The sequence below is a fragment of the Stigmatopora nigra genome, chromosome 7 (genome assembly GCF_051989575.1).
Source record: "Stigmatopora nigra isolate UIUO_SnigA chromosome 7, RoL_Snig_1.1, whole genome shotgun sequence".
NCBI classification, from domain to species: Eukaryota; Metazoa; Chordata; class Actinopteri; order Syngnathiformes; family Syngnathidae; genus Stigmatopora; species Stigmatopora nigra.
This window is the reverse complement of record NC_135514.1, coordinates 5,071,186-5,087,500: the sequence shown is the minus strand read 5'-3', so window position 1 is coordinate 5,087,500 and position 16,315 is coordinate 5,071,186. Positions and strand designations below refer to the sequence as shown.

General features: G+C 39.5%; 1 protein-coding gene across 35 annotated transcripts in view; it reads right to left on the bottom strand.

The window, feature by feature from the left end:
- Window positions 1–16,315, bottom strand: part of rims2a (regulating synaptic membrane exocytosis 2a) — a 99,044-nt gene that overhangs the window by 41,265 nt on the left and 41,464 nt on the right. For 16 of the 35 annotated variants that reach the window (XM_077721414.1, XM_077721411.1, XM_077721426.1 and 13 more), the window contains 8 exons: window positions 11,238–12,187; window positions 5,299–5,510; window positions 3,946–4,065; window positions 3,029–3,128; window positions 2,806–2,929; window positions 1,477–1,523; window positions 986–1,098; window positions 75–122 (listed from right to left, as the gene is read on the bottom strand). In XM_077721414.1, coding sequence (XP_077577540.1) covers window positions 75–122; window positions 986–1,098; window positions 1,477–1,523; window positions 2,806–2,929; window positions 3,029–3,128; window positions 3,946–4,065; window positions 5,299–5,510; window positions 11,238–12,187 — 1,714 coding nt within the window. Of the gene's footprint in view, window positions 1–74; window positions 123–985; window positions 1,099–1,476; window positions 1,524–2,805; window positions 2,930–3,028; window positions 3,129–3,945; window positions 4,066–5,298; window positions 5,511–5,687; window positions 5,756–11,237; window positions 12,188–16,315 lie in introns of all 35 variants that reach the window. The other 19 variants (XM_077721424.1, XM_077721427.1, XM_077721444.1 and 16 more) reach the window with 3 other exon arrangements.

The following is a 16,315-nucleotide window of genomic DNA, read 5'->3' as shown; positions in this document are numbered from 1 at the left end:
AAACAGAAAATGGCCAATAAACAGTCAAAGAGTAAAGACCAAATAGAGGGTGCCCTTCAGGCAGGGCCCATTACCTGGACCCTAGGGGGAATAGGCGGTGTTCTTCTACTAAGGCTTTGGCTCTGGATAGGCAAAATTAACAACAAAGGAAATGCAATAAAACCAAAATCCCACAAAACAACAACTCACAATTCACGCATACACAAAAACAGGAATGTGGAATTTTAGGGCGCTTTTCTCTTTTATTTTTCATTGTATCTTTTCGACATATATTTTTGTCTTTCTAGTCGCCTGGTGGTGTATAATTGTTCACTCGCCTTACTTTGGAGCGGGCAGGTGTGGGTTCGATTCCTGCCGGTGGTGGTATGACTGTGAGTGCGAATGGTTGTCTGTCTCTCTGTGTGCGACTGACTGGCGACCAGTTTAGTGCATAGTGTCTCTTTCACCCAATGTCAGCTGGGATAGGCTCCAGCAACCCCTGCTAGCCTTACCAGGATGTGCAGAATGGAAAATGAATGAATACATTTTTCTCTTTCTTCCTTATCTGACGTGTATTTAGCTGATTTCAGCTCCAAATTTGTCTATTATTGTCCATTTCGCTTACATATATTGGACTAAAATTGTTTTAAAGTTTGAGAATTTGTCACCTGAAAACATGTCTCACTTAAAATACACACGCACACATCCAGTACACAGACAAATAAACGTTTCCAAAGAATAACTTAATAATTTAAACAGGAAAATTGACACATCTTATCACAGACAATCCAGAGTGGAAATGGTGGGAAAGTCAGAATTGCGCCTGTTCACCTTCCCAAACTAGCCCACCATTTTCTCATGTTGTGTCAACGTACACATTAGAAGTTATATGAAGGGGAAAATAATACATCAGTAAAATGTGGCGCAAGTCTAAAATCTCCAAGGAACTAGGCCATTTATCACTATAAATTTCTTATACTCCATATGACACTGTGAGGTCACTTACTGAAAGCTGTCCGGACAAGTACTGGGGGGCATCCCTCAGCATGTTGGGACTCATTGGGGAGGTGACAGAAATGGATGGGCGATCCATCTTTTGGGACTCAAAAGAACTCGAACCTTAAAGAAAATATGAGGTAACCATTTAGAAAATATGGCTAGGAAAACTGAGAAAATATTTTAAAAGATTACAAACAAGGTCTTTTAGATTTTGAGAACAGGATACTTGTATTTCTAAACCTTTATAGGTATAAGAATATTGTATTTAATTGTGAGTCATTGGGTTTTGTTTTGCTTGCTCTTGTGAGCGATTCAGATTTGTGGATGTCATAGTTTGCTGACAAATGTGGGTCTATGAAGCCCTATGAAACATTTATTGCGATTAAGGGCTATATGACTAAATGTGACTTGTTTAAAAGTGGTGCAAGATTTTGTACTTGGTTGAATATTTGGTTAAATGGGGATTATATAATAGAGAAGGAATGTTAAAAGACCTACTTGATTCCAGTTGTGCATGTGTGCTGTCTGGTATCCTTGGAATATCTCTGAGGGGACAGAAACGTGAGGGAAAAAGAAAAGGATGAGGTCAAATGAATCAATGAGCTAATGCTGAACACGCTTTGCTTTAATGACATTTAGTACGACATTAGTCTTCATTCCCACGGAAGATCTTTTAGTAGCACAAAATGGACTTATTTTAAAACCGCTGCTGTTTGCGTGTTCTCACAATTGCCTAAAGTGGGAAAGAAATCAGAACACACCTGCTACAGTAAATTATATAATGTATTATTTCTTGCTGGTAAAATATTACTTTGTTATGCAATATTACATTTTCTAATCCATAACTCTTCATCTTACATTTTAGTTACATTCCGAATGTAACGTGAAAATGAATATAAGTTGTTACTGTACATTTCAGTAATGTATGACTGTTCATACTGAACTATAAATCCATTAATTATTTTACCCAATCTTAAAAAACATTGCTGAATCCTGAACATAGGGCATTTAGCACGTCTTTCCACGGCATCAATTTTCCTGATAAAAGAGATAAGGAGATAGTTTGCTGCTTCTTTTGATTACCACTATCACTGGCAGACTTGACCGTTTCACCAACTGCATTTGCTTAGTGTTACACATTAATACATTAATTATGCCACATTGGTAATGTAATGTGTTTTTGTTTTGTTTTTTTACACATTTTGGTGTGGCACTTGCTGTATTTTGGCCTGTTTCATGTGTAACTGGCCCTTTTAAAATTTACAAAAATAAATACGCCTGTCAAAATTTCTGCAGGTTTTATTCTTTACTTTTCATAGTGTAAGGAGGGAGTTGTCTTGTCTTTATTGCACAATAGACCAACTAAAATACTTTTTAAAATCATCAATTTCATGTTATCTTTTCTTATAAAGTAAGGAAACATAGTTACTTTCATATTTGAATAAGGAGGAAAGTAATATATTTACTTATTTACAGTAGTTTAAAGTGTCAAATTTGAAACAAAAAAGATGTGATAGTTATCTTGGTTATTATCGATATTGACTCATATTTTTTTATCATGATAACAATTTTTGGCATATCGCCAAGCTCTAGAACCTTGTCTGATTGATCAAAATGAGGTGGGTAGGTTTTCCATCAAACTGTACATTTCAATATTGATTATGATAAACAATAACAATAATACTGATGCAAAGACTATAATAATACATTTATCATTTATGTGGAAAAGTTATTGCATTTGAACTCTTGTAGAGTAAAAATATACAAAACCAGCAAGTGCAATGTAAGGATCACAGCAGTGCATTTATCAGAGTAATACGCACTCACCCGATTGGCCGTGAGACCACCAGTTCCACTTGTGGTTCAGGCTTGGATTCTAGAATTATATTGTAAACTTCTTTAAATGTAGCTCCTTGTAAAAGCCGTCCATTCCATTCCAGCACCTGGTCACCTGTAAATCCCCATATTTTATTATACACAAATGTTTAATCCTTCCATGAGAAAATGTATAGTTGTAATATGACAGCAATGTTTAGGATTTAGTGAGTACCTGGTCTGAGGTGCCCGACCGTATCAGCTAAACTTCCTTTTCTCACTTTAGTGATGAAAGCACAAAGTCTACCCGATTCTGTCATCTTTCCTCCTACCACCTGTATAAATAGGAGAGATGCATATTTGCAACTAAACATTGATGGAAATTGAGTCCTCAAAGAAAACTTGTGTGCACGTAGCATCCAATTATATCGCTGTAGCAATTTTCCCCCAGTCTACAAGAATTGTGTGATTCTTAAGTAATGCTTTTTAATATTATTTCTAAAATTGAAGAATAAATGTAGTTGTTTTTTTCATCTTTTAATGTCCACCGTAATGCTTTAGCCTTTTGGAGCACACGCTAGTCCAGCGCACGCCTGTGGGCTTGAATAGTACTGTAGTATGGATGCCATACTCCACTCTCATCATACAAATAAAATCCTGCTTAATGGAGGCTGAATGCCAACATACAAAGGAGCTTAGGGAAGTCTGCTAAATGAAATGGCTTTATGTAACAGGCTGAGGCCGAAACGACGGCCTCGCAAAGCAGAAAAGAGAGGGATGGACTGTGAGGGCAAAGCTGGCAGCTTGAATGATGGACTGACTGGCTGGACTGCAGAGTGTGTTTGCTGCTGCTGAGGAGACAGAAATGCACAAAGGCACTGAGCAGACACAAACGTGTCTTTTTCTGAAACTCATTTAATCAGTAATTACCCCCACCCCCACCCCCATCTCGCTAGTCTTTGTTCATTCTCCTTCTGGTCCTCTATCTGCCAGGACTTTCTGTAAATTGCATGCATATGGAATCATCTAAGTCTGCAAGGTACAGCAATGACACTTAGTCTATGTGAAATGCTTGCTACATATGCAATGTGTAACTTTATAACCACACCAGGAAAGCAGAAAAATATAAACCAGCAACCAGAGTCAACTTACCTTCAGACCGAGCAGAGCTCCTGAATCTCGAGGCACAGTTCCATCTTTCATTCTCTTATTGAGCAAAATGCGCCCTATTAGACGATCTCCGTCTTTGGAAGGCTGCCACGTCACTGGATGCTATGAAGTCAGAGCCACAACACACCTTGTGTTTTCAAACTTGAATGTGATCACTTTAGATAAGTTCAATGAATGGGGGCATTTGGGAGAGCATTTATTGATTTAGCAGGGGAAAGTTCACACAAGCTAGAGTAAAATAGCAGTTTTATCCTTTTTTTGGTGCTTTTCTTTTCCCCAATTTTATTCCTAAAATACTAAGTTTTCATTAAAGTTATGAGTAACTCAGGTAACATGTTGGAATTTGAAATGGTATTCTTTTTTTTCCAGATCTTGGGTGAACCTGCCAGATTTAAAGGTGGAGTGAGGGTCATGCAGTGCCCCATGCAGTTTAAGCAGGCAGCCCCAGCATCACTTAACCACTGAATCAAACTTAGGGTAGGAAAGGCAGTGTCTCATGTAAAAGACTTACTACACACATACAATCATTTTTGGGGAAGAATTGTTGAAGGGATAGCCTATGGGAGGGGTTGAAACGATCACCTTTGATAATAAGAGGTAAAAGTGGTGACAGAGATTAAAAAGAAAAAAGAATAATGTGAAAAGCACATTGCACACAACGAAGCAGTGAGACACATGAGGTAAACACAAGAGACACAGCAGTGGAAGGGAAAAAAGAAAAATATGCGGAGAAAAGAAAATAAATAAATCCAATCTTCCCTATGAGGTGTGCTGACCATTAGGTGTATTTTTGTATAAAAGTGGGTGGATTTTTTGGCCAAGGGAAAGTTTTATCTGGACTGGGTGCTGTGGGGGAAGGGGAGCAGAGTGAGAGGGACGGCCTTTGGTTTGCCTGTCATTCTAAAAGGACCGCTGCAGAGCAACAACACAACATACGAAAACGGCCATGCAACTAGGAGAGACGCACGTTCCTGTGTCATGACAAACAGAGAAGTTCTTTGCAAGTGGTCGTCTTTACTACTGCTACTATTGCTACTACTACGATTACTGTAGGGTATGTCTTTTCTATTGGGGAGCAAAACAGCAAGTACAAGTAGCAAGCAAAGAAGGTGTCTCTGCAAGACTTTTTTTTTTCAGCCACACCAAGCAAGGTGCACCCACGATTAACCCAAAACAGAAGGGAACAAATCGTAAAAGAAAACGTCAATTAAAACGCAGAGAAAAAAAAAAAACACAAAACATCTAACCTACTTACACTTAGTGACACAGAGCAAACAAAGATGGGGAGGTCATAAATAGGTTTAAAAAAATATGCAGGCTAGATTGTCTCAGTACCTTCTCACTATGGCTATGCTCCTCGTTTAGGGTAGTGCTACTGCACGTATCAACTCCTGAGTCTTTAACTTGCGGTTCACACCACGCCAAGTCCTCTTCAAATGAGTGTCCCCCAAAGCGCACCATTTTCTTTTGCCTCTCAGATAAGGTGTGTGCCGGCTCAGACATAAATGCCTGCTCAATTGTTTTTCTTTTTCCCCTTTGACTGTCCCCTAAAGGTGTGGGATAAAAACAGAAAGAAAACAGAAAAACAACATGCAAAGGTGTAAATAAAACAAAGGAAATGTGAAATGACAATAGACTCTGGAATACAAGGGATGGGAGCGGAGAAGGACAAAGAGACAGATAGAGGTTACGAGGCAGGAAGGAGGGGTCTCCACATGTCTCACCAAAGACATTGGGGAGGCCTCGCTGGTATGCCAAGACGCATGGTCCCACCAATGGCCATCCAAATCTCCTGTAAGGTGGGGGGAGGGTGTACGCACGAGAGAGGACAGCAAGAGGGAGCAGTGAGGACACCACAAAAGCACAACAGGACACAACCTGACACACTCATATACACAGATCCAAGTACACAAAGACCCCAATGCACATACTAAACAAATTCTCAGAACTTATATAATTCCTACGGAGAAAGCAAAATAACAGTTAAGTTGATAACACACAAGGTACCCACTTAATAAACGCAAGAGAAATACAAGCCTAGGACAACTACCCAGCAATCACAAATGTTTCTGGTTCGATTCACGTTAATCCCACAACGGGAACAAAGACATACTAAACTACCAGTTGTCAATCAATGCGTGCATGAGAATTACTTTCATTCGAGGCCAAAACACAGTATCATTACTGAATGAAAGTGTGGTTGAAACACAATTATGATCAACATTAGTGTTGATTATTTTAATATTGATTATTGCTCCATGACATTTTATATACACATTTTAGATTAGTTTATTTTGCTTTCTTCTCCATTGTCATTTTAGGCATCACCACAGGAAATCACCCACATGAAACATGTCATATAATAAAATAAAACAAATTCACAGAATTTGTAACAATGTTTAGTATTTCCACTTAGTAATCAGTAAAATAATAATAAGCAGAAGATGGATGGGAGACTTACCAAATTTTTGGAGCAAAAATAAGTTCAACTGCCGATACACCACACACCAAATTTTAAAAGAAAATTGAATTTGTCCACATATCAGCCGGAGTAAACTATAAAACCAAGATGTATTTAGACCAAAGCATGTGCACCTTGTTAAACTGTAAAAAATCCATAAAACAGACAGATTGGCAATAAGGCACAGGCTTAAAAAATGGGGATAAAAATAATAGCATATTTAATCTGAAAATTATAGTAATTAAGAAGCACCTTTCAAGACAAAAAATAAAAGAAGACTCATAGCAATATAAAATAAAAATAAAAATAGCAAAATTAGGACATTTTATTTAATTCTGGTTGCCTCTGGATATCTTGTCAAGTATAAGAAACTTGTAATACTCCGTTTCTATGGTCTCATGAATGTTTGGACAAGCCAGAAGATCGATAGAGTGGTACCTCTACTTACAAATGCCTCTAATTAAATCTTAAAATCTTAAAACTGAATAACGTGAATAAAGAATATAACAAATTCTATTTAATGTTAAATTGTTTGGAATTCATAATTTGAAGTCACTGAAATGCATAAGACTTAACATCTTAAAAAATAATAAAACATTTTGAACATTTTTGGGGATTTCTGGAGTTTAGGGAGATTGTCCAGGGCCCTGGAGGTTGCATTGCATTTCCGGAGAAACTCCTGAAATTACCGAGTAGTTGGCAGCCATGTGATTACCATGATCCATAGGAGCTATTAGATGTTTGCGTGAAAATGAATTATGCATTTTGATAAAACACTATGAGCTCCCTTGACAGCCTTTAGCCTCTGTGACCCTTTAACAACAGCTGACAACAGTGATTATCCTCCCCAGTTGGTTTTGTGTCAGCAGCATAAACACTCAAGAGTATTTCAGCATGCTAGGCAAACTTCATTGAACAAATCACTTGCCCAAGGCCAAACTTTTAATCTGAGAGACGCAAAACTGACAAGATTAAAACACATCGCACTCCATGGACAAAATGCTCCTGATCAATTAATTAACCAATGCAGTTTTTGGCTAGACTCCTTTGCCTAAGTGTATTAAGCAAAGATTGTTGAGTTCAGGGAGACATTGACCGGCAAAAACAAGTCCTGGCCTCAAACCATTTAACAACTATGCCTTGAACAAGAACAGGTGTTCTGAACAAACCCATCATATGAATTTTTGATCATACATGTGATGACTGAACCAACTGTGACCCCGTGTAAAATGAATACTAGTGTAGTAGGAGTACATTTACCGCACGTTGGTGCAGGCAGCAGTCGAAGTGAGAGTAAACTGTTATTTTCTTAAATATGTACCACGGGACAAAGTTAGGGTACAGTTCACAGTAAGTAGATTCCTGGGATAGGACCCACCCAGTTCCTAGTAACCCTAAACATGCTCAGCTAAATAAAAAAATGGATGGATAAGCCTTGAAAGTTCTTCTAACTGAACAGGCCAGGAAAACATTTTTAAAAAAATTATCAGTCTTCAAAAAAAAAGTGTGGATTCTGTTTTCAACCACAATGGGGAAAACCGCTCACAAGTATTTTTTTTTAAATTTCTGATTATCCCCACATGGGTCATGGAGATGCTGGGGCAAACTAGGTCCGCATACATCCCAAATTAGATGCCAACGCATCACAGAGAACAAGGAGACGAACAACCATTCATGCTCACACCTAGGTATAATTTACCACGTTCAACTAGCCTTATTTTTTTTCATTTGTATGCTTACACATCTTGTATTGCCTTCATTAATTCGACAACTTTAATTATTTCAACTTGACAACATATTTAGGTTACAATTCCAAAAACACAACAAAACACCATAACACCTATACTATAATGACCATCTATCCTTCACCATCCTTCACATCTGTTCAAATGAGCGGACACTGGTGTGAGCACAAAGAGCTATGCAGTATATTTTTTGCAATCTCAAGTTTTATTAACAATCACACAATTCACAATTGGATCCTGATCCCCAACATGGCAAAGCGTAGTTTTTAGGAGCAGAAGAAACTCTTCACAGAGGTGAATTGTGGGCATCAGCAGTCTATGACCAGCCCTGCCTGTTTGCCCATAGCTCCCAGGCACCACAAAGTGCTGATTCAGGACAAAGGCAGCGTGCAGGCAGCTTGCAGAGTTCACCACCAGCACGCTCTCCATCACTTTGACAGCTCAATAAAAAACAGTGTAAACTATTAATTGGATCATTAATTATTGATGCTGGTTTTACTATAACTCAAGAGATGTAGAAAAGAGGCATTTGTATAGCAGTGTAGAATATGTTACCAAGAGGATAGTGTCGCTAAATTCACAATAGTTTTTTTTAAATACATTGCTGTATAATTAACCTTTGCCCTGTAAAATTTCATTTGGCTTCGTTAACTAACACTTACTCACATTAAACCGTGTAGTTTGGTCGCAGGTTGTTTAACAAACTTCACTTCCAGCACAATAGGGAATTCACCAACGGCTGATTGTCATTTACTCTTTACTTTATAAATAAAATAATACATACTGCCTGAAGAGACGACACCTAAGTGAACCACGACACCATCAGCAACAATTTGAAAATAAATTGTTTCCAGTTGTCTAATAGTGTTGCAGAATTGCAAAAAAAACATTTCCACAGTCAAGAATCATTAAGAATGATCACAATGCCCACTTCACTGCTGTAGTTAGCCATCCCCCAGTGCTCTTTTATTTCTGTTCTGTAGTACTATGGGACTGTATGTCAGGAGAATCAATGAAAAAATATAACGCAGGTAGGTAGATGTTCAGAGCGGTAAATCAGTAACCGACACGTACCAGACCTATTAGAGCTGGCACGCCTTCTTGTCTCATAACTCCTTTTCTTTGCATTTCATCAAACCGTCCTCTCTTTGTAGCACTCTTAAGATTTTGGAGTATTGAGAATATAAAAAGCACCCTGCTTAGCCTGCATTTACGTCTCATCTCCCATCGAGGCAAGCTGAGTGCACAAACCCTGAGATGCTGACAGACCACATATGGCCAAAAGGTGCTTTACGCCCTCTTTTCTGTCTCTTTGCCGACTAGCCTGGAATGAAGGTTGATTGGTTTACTTTTGCTTCAGCTGCAGAATAGAAGAGAACTGCCTAGGTCACATTTTTGGGCTTTAGAGTTAGTATAACTGTGGCCAGTGACTGTGTGATTAGGACTACAAGTCTGTGTGTCCTATGACTGACTGGTAACTAGTCTAGGGTGTAGTCCGGCTTTCGATGTCAGCTGGGATGGGCTCCAACAACCCGCAACCGTGGTGAGGACAAGTGGTGTTGAAAATGGAATGAAAAAGTTTGCTCGTTGACTCATTCCTGTAAAGGCTGGCGCGTAAATATGACTGACATTCAAACAGAACCAAAGTCTGACCCAAAAACAGCCTGCATGCTCCTGACTTTTTTTGAGTGGCTACCTGGAAAGGCCCTCATCAATAATGTATCAGTGATTCTGGATCGTGTCTCAGTGAGCAGAACAGTTACATAGTTACATAACAAAAGAAAGCAAGATAAAGACTAAATGTATGTCATGAGAGAGTTTTTCACATAGAGGAATTATGTCGATGTAAATGCTCTTCATGTCATTCATCATAACCAGCCATCTTGTTGGTCAAACCGCTACCATTTACTGGGAGTGCTTATATCCTATTTTGTACAACAACACTGTAGTTATTACATTGTCTCCCAAAATTTGATTTGATTCAACTAAAATCCTATTGAACGATTTCAGAAGATAGGTGATTGATCACATTGGCGCAGATGTTCTTAACCTTGTTGGAGCTACCGAACCTCACAAGTTTCATCTGCGGGTTCACCAAACCCTACTTTAGTGTAAAAAAATATATATATATATATATATATATATATACATGATTTTTTTTCAAATTCAAGATATAAAAATTATTCGCAGCACTGCTTGGCCAAGCAATGTCACCTGATCATCTGCAGCCCCTCATGGTCAAGCGGGGCATGTTATCGTGTATAGACATGGAGTCAATGTTTCTTGAACTCTGCGGCAGAAGCTCCACCGGACCCCTTTGACTGACTCATCAAACTCTTTGGATTTGATCAAATCCAGGTTAAGAACCAGTACTCCAGCGTAATCATAGGATTTAGGAATAAAACTGTATGCGCTCACCATCAGACTGGTCAGAATACACCAAGTGGATTGCGTACACGCATCTTCGTCATGCCATAACATGAACATGGCATTACCTCTAGTGAGGCAGTTCATCACACTCATTCAAGCCAATTTTGTCAAATCTAATTATCCAGCCATCCATCCATCTTCTATACCGCCCATACTCAAAAGTGTTGCAGGGGTTGCTGGAGCCTAACCCAGCTGTCTTTGGACGAAAGGCAAACTACACATGAGACTGGTCAGTCGCAGGGCACACAGAAAGACAAATGACCATCCACACTCACAATCATACGGCCACCAGCGGGAATCGAGCCCGGGCATGCCCACACCGAAGTCAGGCAAGTGAACCTCTACACCATGAGGCAGCCAAATCTAATTATCAAAAGTTTTTGGTGGAAAGAACACTTTCCGCTGCTGATTCTTGGGGGGGATGAGTATTTATGGTTATGACAAATAATTATATACCATACCGGACAGTTATATACACACAATTGATTATTATCAATATTAAACAACAATAAACAAATCTGCCTTCTCTGTAGAAAAACAATAACAACATGAGGTTAATAGAATTAGAGAGGAGTTTGAATAGTTGCAGGATAAAAACAGTAAATACAGAGAGTGACATTAAAGTCGTGTATACATACCTTTCTCACTGACTGACTCACTCTCTATCTCGACATCCTCACAGCTGGTGTACTCCGGTGTAGTTGCAAGCTCCTCCTCAGAGCTGCTCAGCGACACCTGCCGCATCTTTCCTCCCTTTTTAGTTTTGTGAGGCTTCGGGGGTGGTGGACGCACAGACTCCGATTGATCCGAACTCAACGAGTCATTTCTCAACATGCTTTCCATCTTTTCCCTCTTGCTCTTACGGACAGCAGAATTGGGGTCCAAATGATGTTGTTGTCTCCTCATAGATTCCCCTCCTCCAGCCATGTCACCTCTCTGCAGATCTCCGGATCGGTCACCTAGCACAGGACTGCGATGGGGTGTTGGGGGGCTGTGGTTTGATGTTCTGTGGCCACCGAGGCCAGGACCCATGGGCCCTGACGAGGAGCGGTCAACAGAGTAAGAGCGCTGTCCCACCATAGGCGGACGGCGCTCAGTGAGATGTTGACGTGACAGCCGGATGGGTGCCGGTTCATCCTGTTCAGTGTAAGCTAACGAGACATCACTATGACGTCGCTCGTGCCTTAGGCGGCCCACCTCCGCATGCATTCTCATCTGCTCTTCATAGGGCTGTGGCTTAACGGGATAGCGTGCCAGGTTGGGATCGCTGCGATATCGTGTCTGGAACTCCTCCTGTCGCTGTCTCTGGAGCTCATAATCATTGTGTGGTCCATCTAGCTCCTGGTCCAGAGGGTATTCTTGGGAGTGCCAGCGTCCAGGACCCTGCCGGTCTCTGTAGCCAGTCCATGCTGCATTTACGTCTGGATACAAGTGTGGGCCCCGCGGAGCCCGCCGGGGGTCCCCATCCCCATAGTCAGACGGTGATCTGGGCATGCTTCCGTCTGTCTGGGCATACTGTGAATGGTCAACCCCCTCCCTTTGGTCGTATTTTTGGTTTGGATCCCTGGATGCAGATGGACTTCGTCTCCTGGAAATGACAACAATAGAATTTGTTAAATTTTATTTCTTTTATATGCGTAAAAAACTTTTTTTTTTTTACTAGAGTAAATTTGAATGGCTCAAACGTTCTTATTTTAGATTATAGCTGTACCTTGAAACTTGACAGAGAAAATGTGTATACGTATATATAAACCAAACCAACCAACCAATTAACTGTTGTAAATAGGTTATTGAAGGTTCGATCCCGGGTAGGTCTTTACTGTGTGGAGTTTGCAGGTTCTTTCTCAGCTTGTTTGAGCTTTTTCCAGGTATTCAAGTTTCCTCCCACATCCCAAAAACATGCCAAATTTCCCCCTAGGTAGGAATCTGAGAATGAAGATTTGTCTGTCTTCTTTTGCCCTCACAGCCAACTCAGGGCACCAGGCGGAGGACAGCCTGACGCTCATATCTTAGGGCAATGTAAAGTGATCAACCAGTCAACCCTGCATGTTTTTGGGATGTAGGAGGAAAGCGGAGTGCCTGGAGAAACATCCACGCAAACTGGACACTGACGCTGACGGGCTAAACACTCACCGGGTCGCCCCTATAGTATAGTATTCAATGCTATAAAAAGGTGACTTAAGCAGGAGGGGCAGAATGATGGATGAGCCTTTAATATGGTTCATGAACTACTGTACAGGTAAAATATGGGATGTTTGAAAGGAAAAGAAGTTGAGCAATACAGCACTGCAATCGAGTTACATGATTAAATGAACAATCAGAAGGGGGCTAAAAATAACGAAAGTGTAGGTTAAGGTTAAAAAAAAACACGAGGTATACTATGAGCTATACAACAATAGTTAGAAATGATAGATAGCTCTTTCCTTTTGGAGATTTTTGTCTGAGTAATGTTACATTTTAGTGTTGAAGATCATAACCACCCTTTGATAGGAATTTTTTACTTTGTGAGTGGGTGGTGAATTAGAACAAATAAAACGATGTTTTTCCATTAAAATATCCTGTTTTTGGTGTTGAATGGATTAATTTGTATTTAGTCATTTTCCATGGGAAAAATTGATTTAAAATACGAGTAAATTGACATGTGGTTCAGTCCCGGAACCCATTAAGCACGTATCTCAAGGTATTACTTGACAGTAATAATTTGACGTACGATTACCCCAACATACGAGAAATGTGAGACACGCCGCATCTCCCTCGCGTAAAAATATCTCTAAGCACTAGGTGTACAGGTTGCATTTTTTTCCATTAATCAGTGCAGATTCAGAGGAAAACAATGGGTCCAAAGCAAGCCAACGCAATGAGGGGTAGTGAGAAGAAATAGAGTATGAATACAATTCGTATTAAGCACGAAATAATCGAAAAGCATGAGAGTGCTGTATGCGTGACTGAGCTGGCTCGCCAATACGAGAGGGGTACGACAATATGTACTATCCTTAAGCAAAATGATGGTATAAACTAAAGGGTATCAAGCCCTCCAACGGACTAATCATAATTTCCAAGCTGCGCAGTGACATTCATGACAAGATGGACAGCCTTCTTTTAATATGAATATAAGATAAACAGTTAGGGGAAGATAGCGTGAGCGAGTCGATAATATGTGAAAAAGCCAGCAGAATTTACATGGATTTAAAAGCCAAGCAAGCATTTGAAAAGGGGGAGCCTTGAACACAACCAGAACCATTGATTTAAGTTAAATTCAAGTTTATGTTATGTTATGAGCGTGTTGCCATCTGCCAAGTTTTTTTTTCTCTGTCTGTCCTCCGCGCACTCCGCAGTGTACTGAATTATGTCACATTTTAGTATTGAACATCATAACCACTAGATAGTTATGTTACTTTGTGAGTAGAGGGTGAATTAGAACCAATAAAAATATGCTTTTTCATTGTAATATCCTGTTTTTGGTGGGAATGAATTAATTTGTATTTATTTCATTTCTATGGGGAAAATTACTTTGAGATACGAGTAAATTGTCATATGAGCTCGATCCCAGAATGCATTAAGCTTGTGTCTCGTGTACATGACTAAAATAATAATAATAATAATATTACTTTATTTTAATGTACAAACTCTGAGTAAACAAGCTTTCAAAATCAGTTTTAGAAATAACTAGAAACTCAAGAGAGCAATGACACTATTTTCTTCACAAGTGTATGTAAACATTTGACCACAACAGTATATATGTTTTCTTTTTTGTGTGTTTCTCATATCTTCCATAAAAAAATTGGTACCCTTAGATCATTTTCAGCGGGTTTAGATAATATATTGAGGACCGTGGACCGAATTATAGCATTTACATGTCTGCGTCTCTTCTTATGAAAAATCCAAGTTATGAAACGAACGTTGGAATGGCGTAAATGTGTAACTATTATATAAACAAAAGGAATGTCTGTGTCTGGTATGTGCATTTAGGAGCACCACTTCCCTTGTTCCTGTCCTTGTTATTGTTCCGATTGTCAAGAAACCGACTCAATGCAAGGTCACAGACAATGATTTCCGAGAATTTACCCACAATAGGATAGGATTGTAAATTCAGATGGAATGTACTTAGTAGATTAGAAATATGACTTTCTGCTGTTTTTCTGTCCAGATGATTAATTACTGGCTGATCTACTATGCACTAACCGCATCCTTCTCTGGACATTTTCCTCAGCCTATGGTGACATCACATCTGCATTTTTCCCTATAAGGGGATGTGATGGAGGCGGGACATCACTGGGCACTTTACTGACTCAATTGCTGCAGCAGTCAGACCATAGTGTTGGATTTTTTATTATATTGCTGCAGCAGTCAGACTTCGGAATAGCATTTCAGGCACCCTGCTGCTTCGCGCGTAAACCTCTCACACTGCATATACAGTAGAACCATTTTTCGTTGCAGGACAGTCTTTTTGAAAGAACCATACCTCGGTACACTGTGAGATTATTGTCCTTGTCATACGTGTTGATGGAGAACCTTCACCAGTTTCGGAGCTGCTGTGGCGATTAAGGAACTATAATATGACTACACAATGTCCTCAACTCATTTACTGCTTTTGGCAACTATAGATGTTCAATCCTTTTAAATTGGAAAGGCCGGCATCACTCACTCTGAGCCCTCCCAATTCAATTGGATTGAATGTCTATCACTGTCATTGACATACAACAAGTGTTGCTCAATTTGTAGTTATTTCCATGATTATTATTCCTGTTTCTGTCTGACTTAGGTTTTGTGAAATACAGTTTTGTCTCTCCAGGAGCCATTCATGAATAGCTAATTTAACAAAACACTTGTATTTTCCTCCAACTTCATCTGAGTAATGAGGAAAAGTCTCTCTGGCACAGGATATTAAGATGGGATGCTGTAAATGGCCTTTTTGTGTGTTAGTACAAAGAAAATAGAGCTATTTCCAAGATACGTCAGAGTGAATTATTAAGCGACTCTGATAGCCATCATTCTTAAAGATGAGTTTTCAGTTTGAAAATGAAGGAACAATTTACCTCAAAATCATATTTTTTATGCCAATGTTTTTTTGCCATCGTACTGCTTCTCAGGTACCAAGTCATACTACTTTGGTGTTACTTAGTGGTGGTAAATTGCAAACTATTTTGAATGGAATTTTATCCATCCTTATTACCCGCTATCCAATGGAATGGACGTCTTGTCCTTTCTCTCCTTCACATTAGACACGGACACCCAGCCGTACCAACTCTTGAATTTGCTAAGTATGCAGTTTTCATATGAATGAGTAAGGTGCATTTGAAATCAGAGGCAGTGACGCTATCTGGCTCTCTGACGATATAAGTGAGAAGGTAATGAAAAAGCTCAGGGCTGAGTCAGAGGAGGCTTTAATAATTCTTGCCAACTAAAATAACATCTCTGGGGCCGAACCGAGTGACTGGGCTGGACTAAGCAAGGTGACTATGAATGCTGAAGCAGAAAACCTGCATTGAGATCCTTTTAGTATAAAGTAGTGATGTGGAGGCATGACAAGGCAAGCAATGTCTCGTTGTTTGTAAAATCATCACTGAGAAATGATCATGTGGATCAGGTTAAACAGCTCTTTATTGTGGGATTTAGGTTTGGATTCATATGTAACTTTTTACTTCTTATACCTTCAAAGGAAGAATAAACTCACCTTCTGGGATTACCACCACCAGTCTTATGTTTTTACACTAAA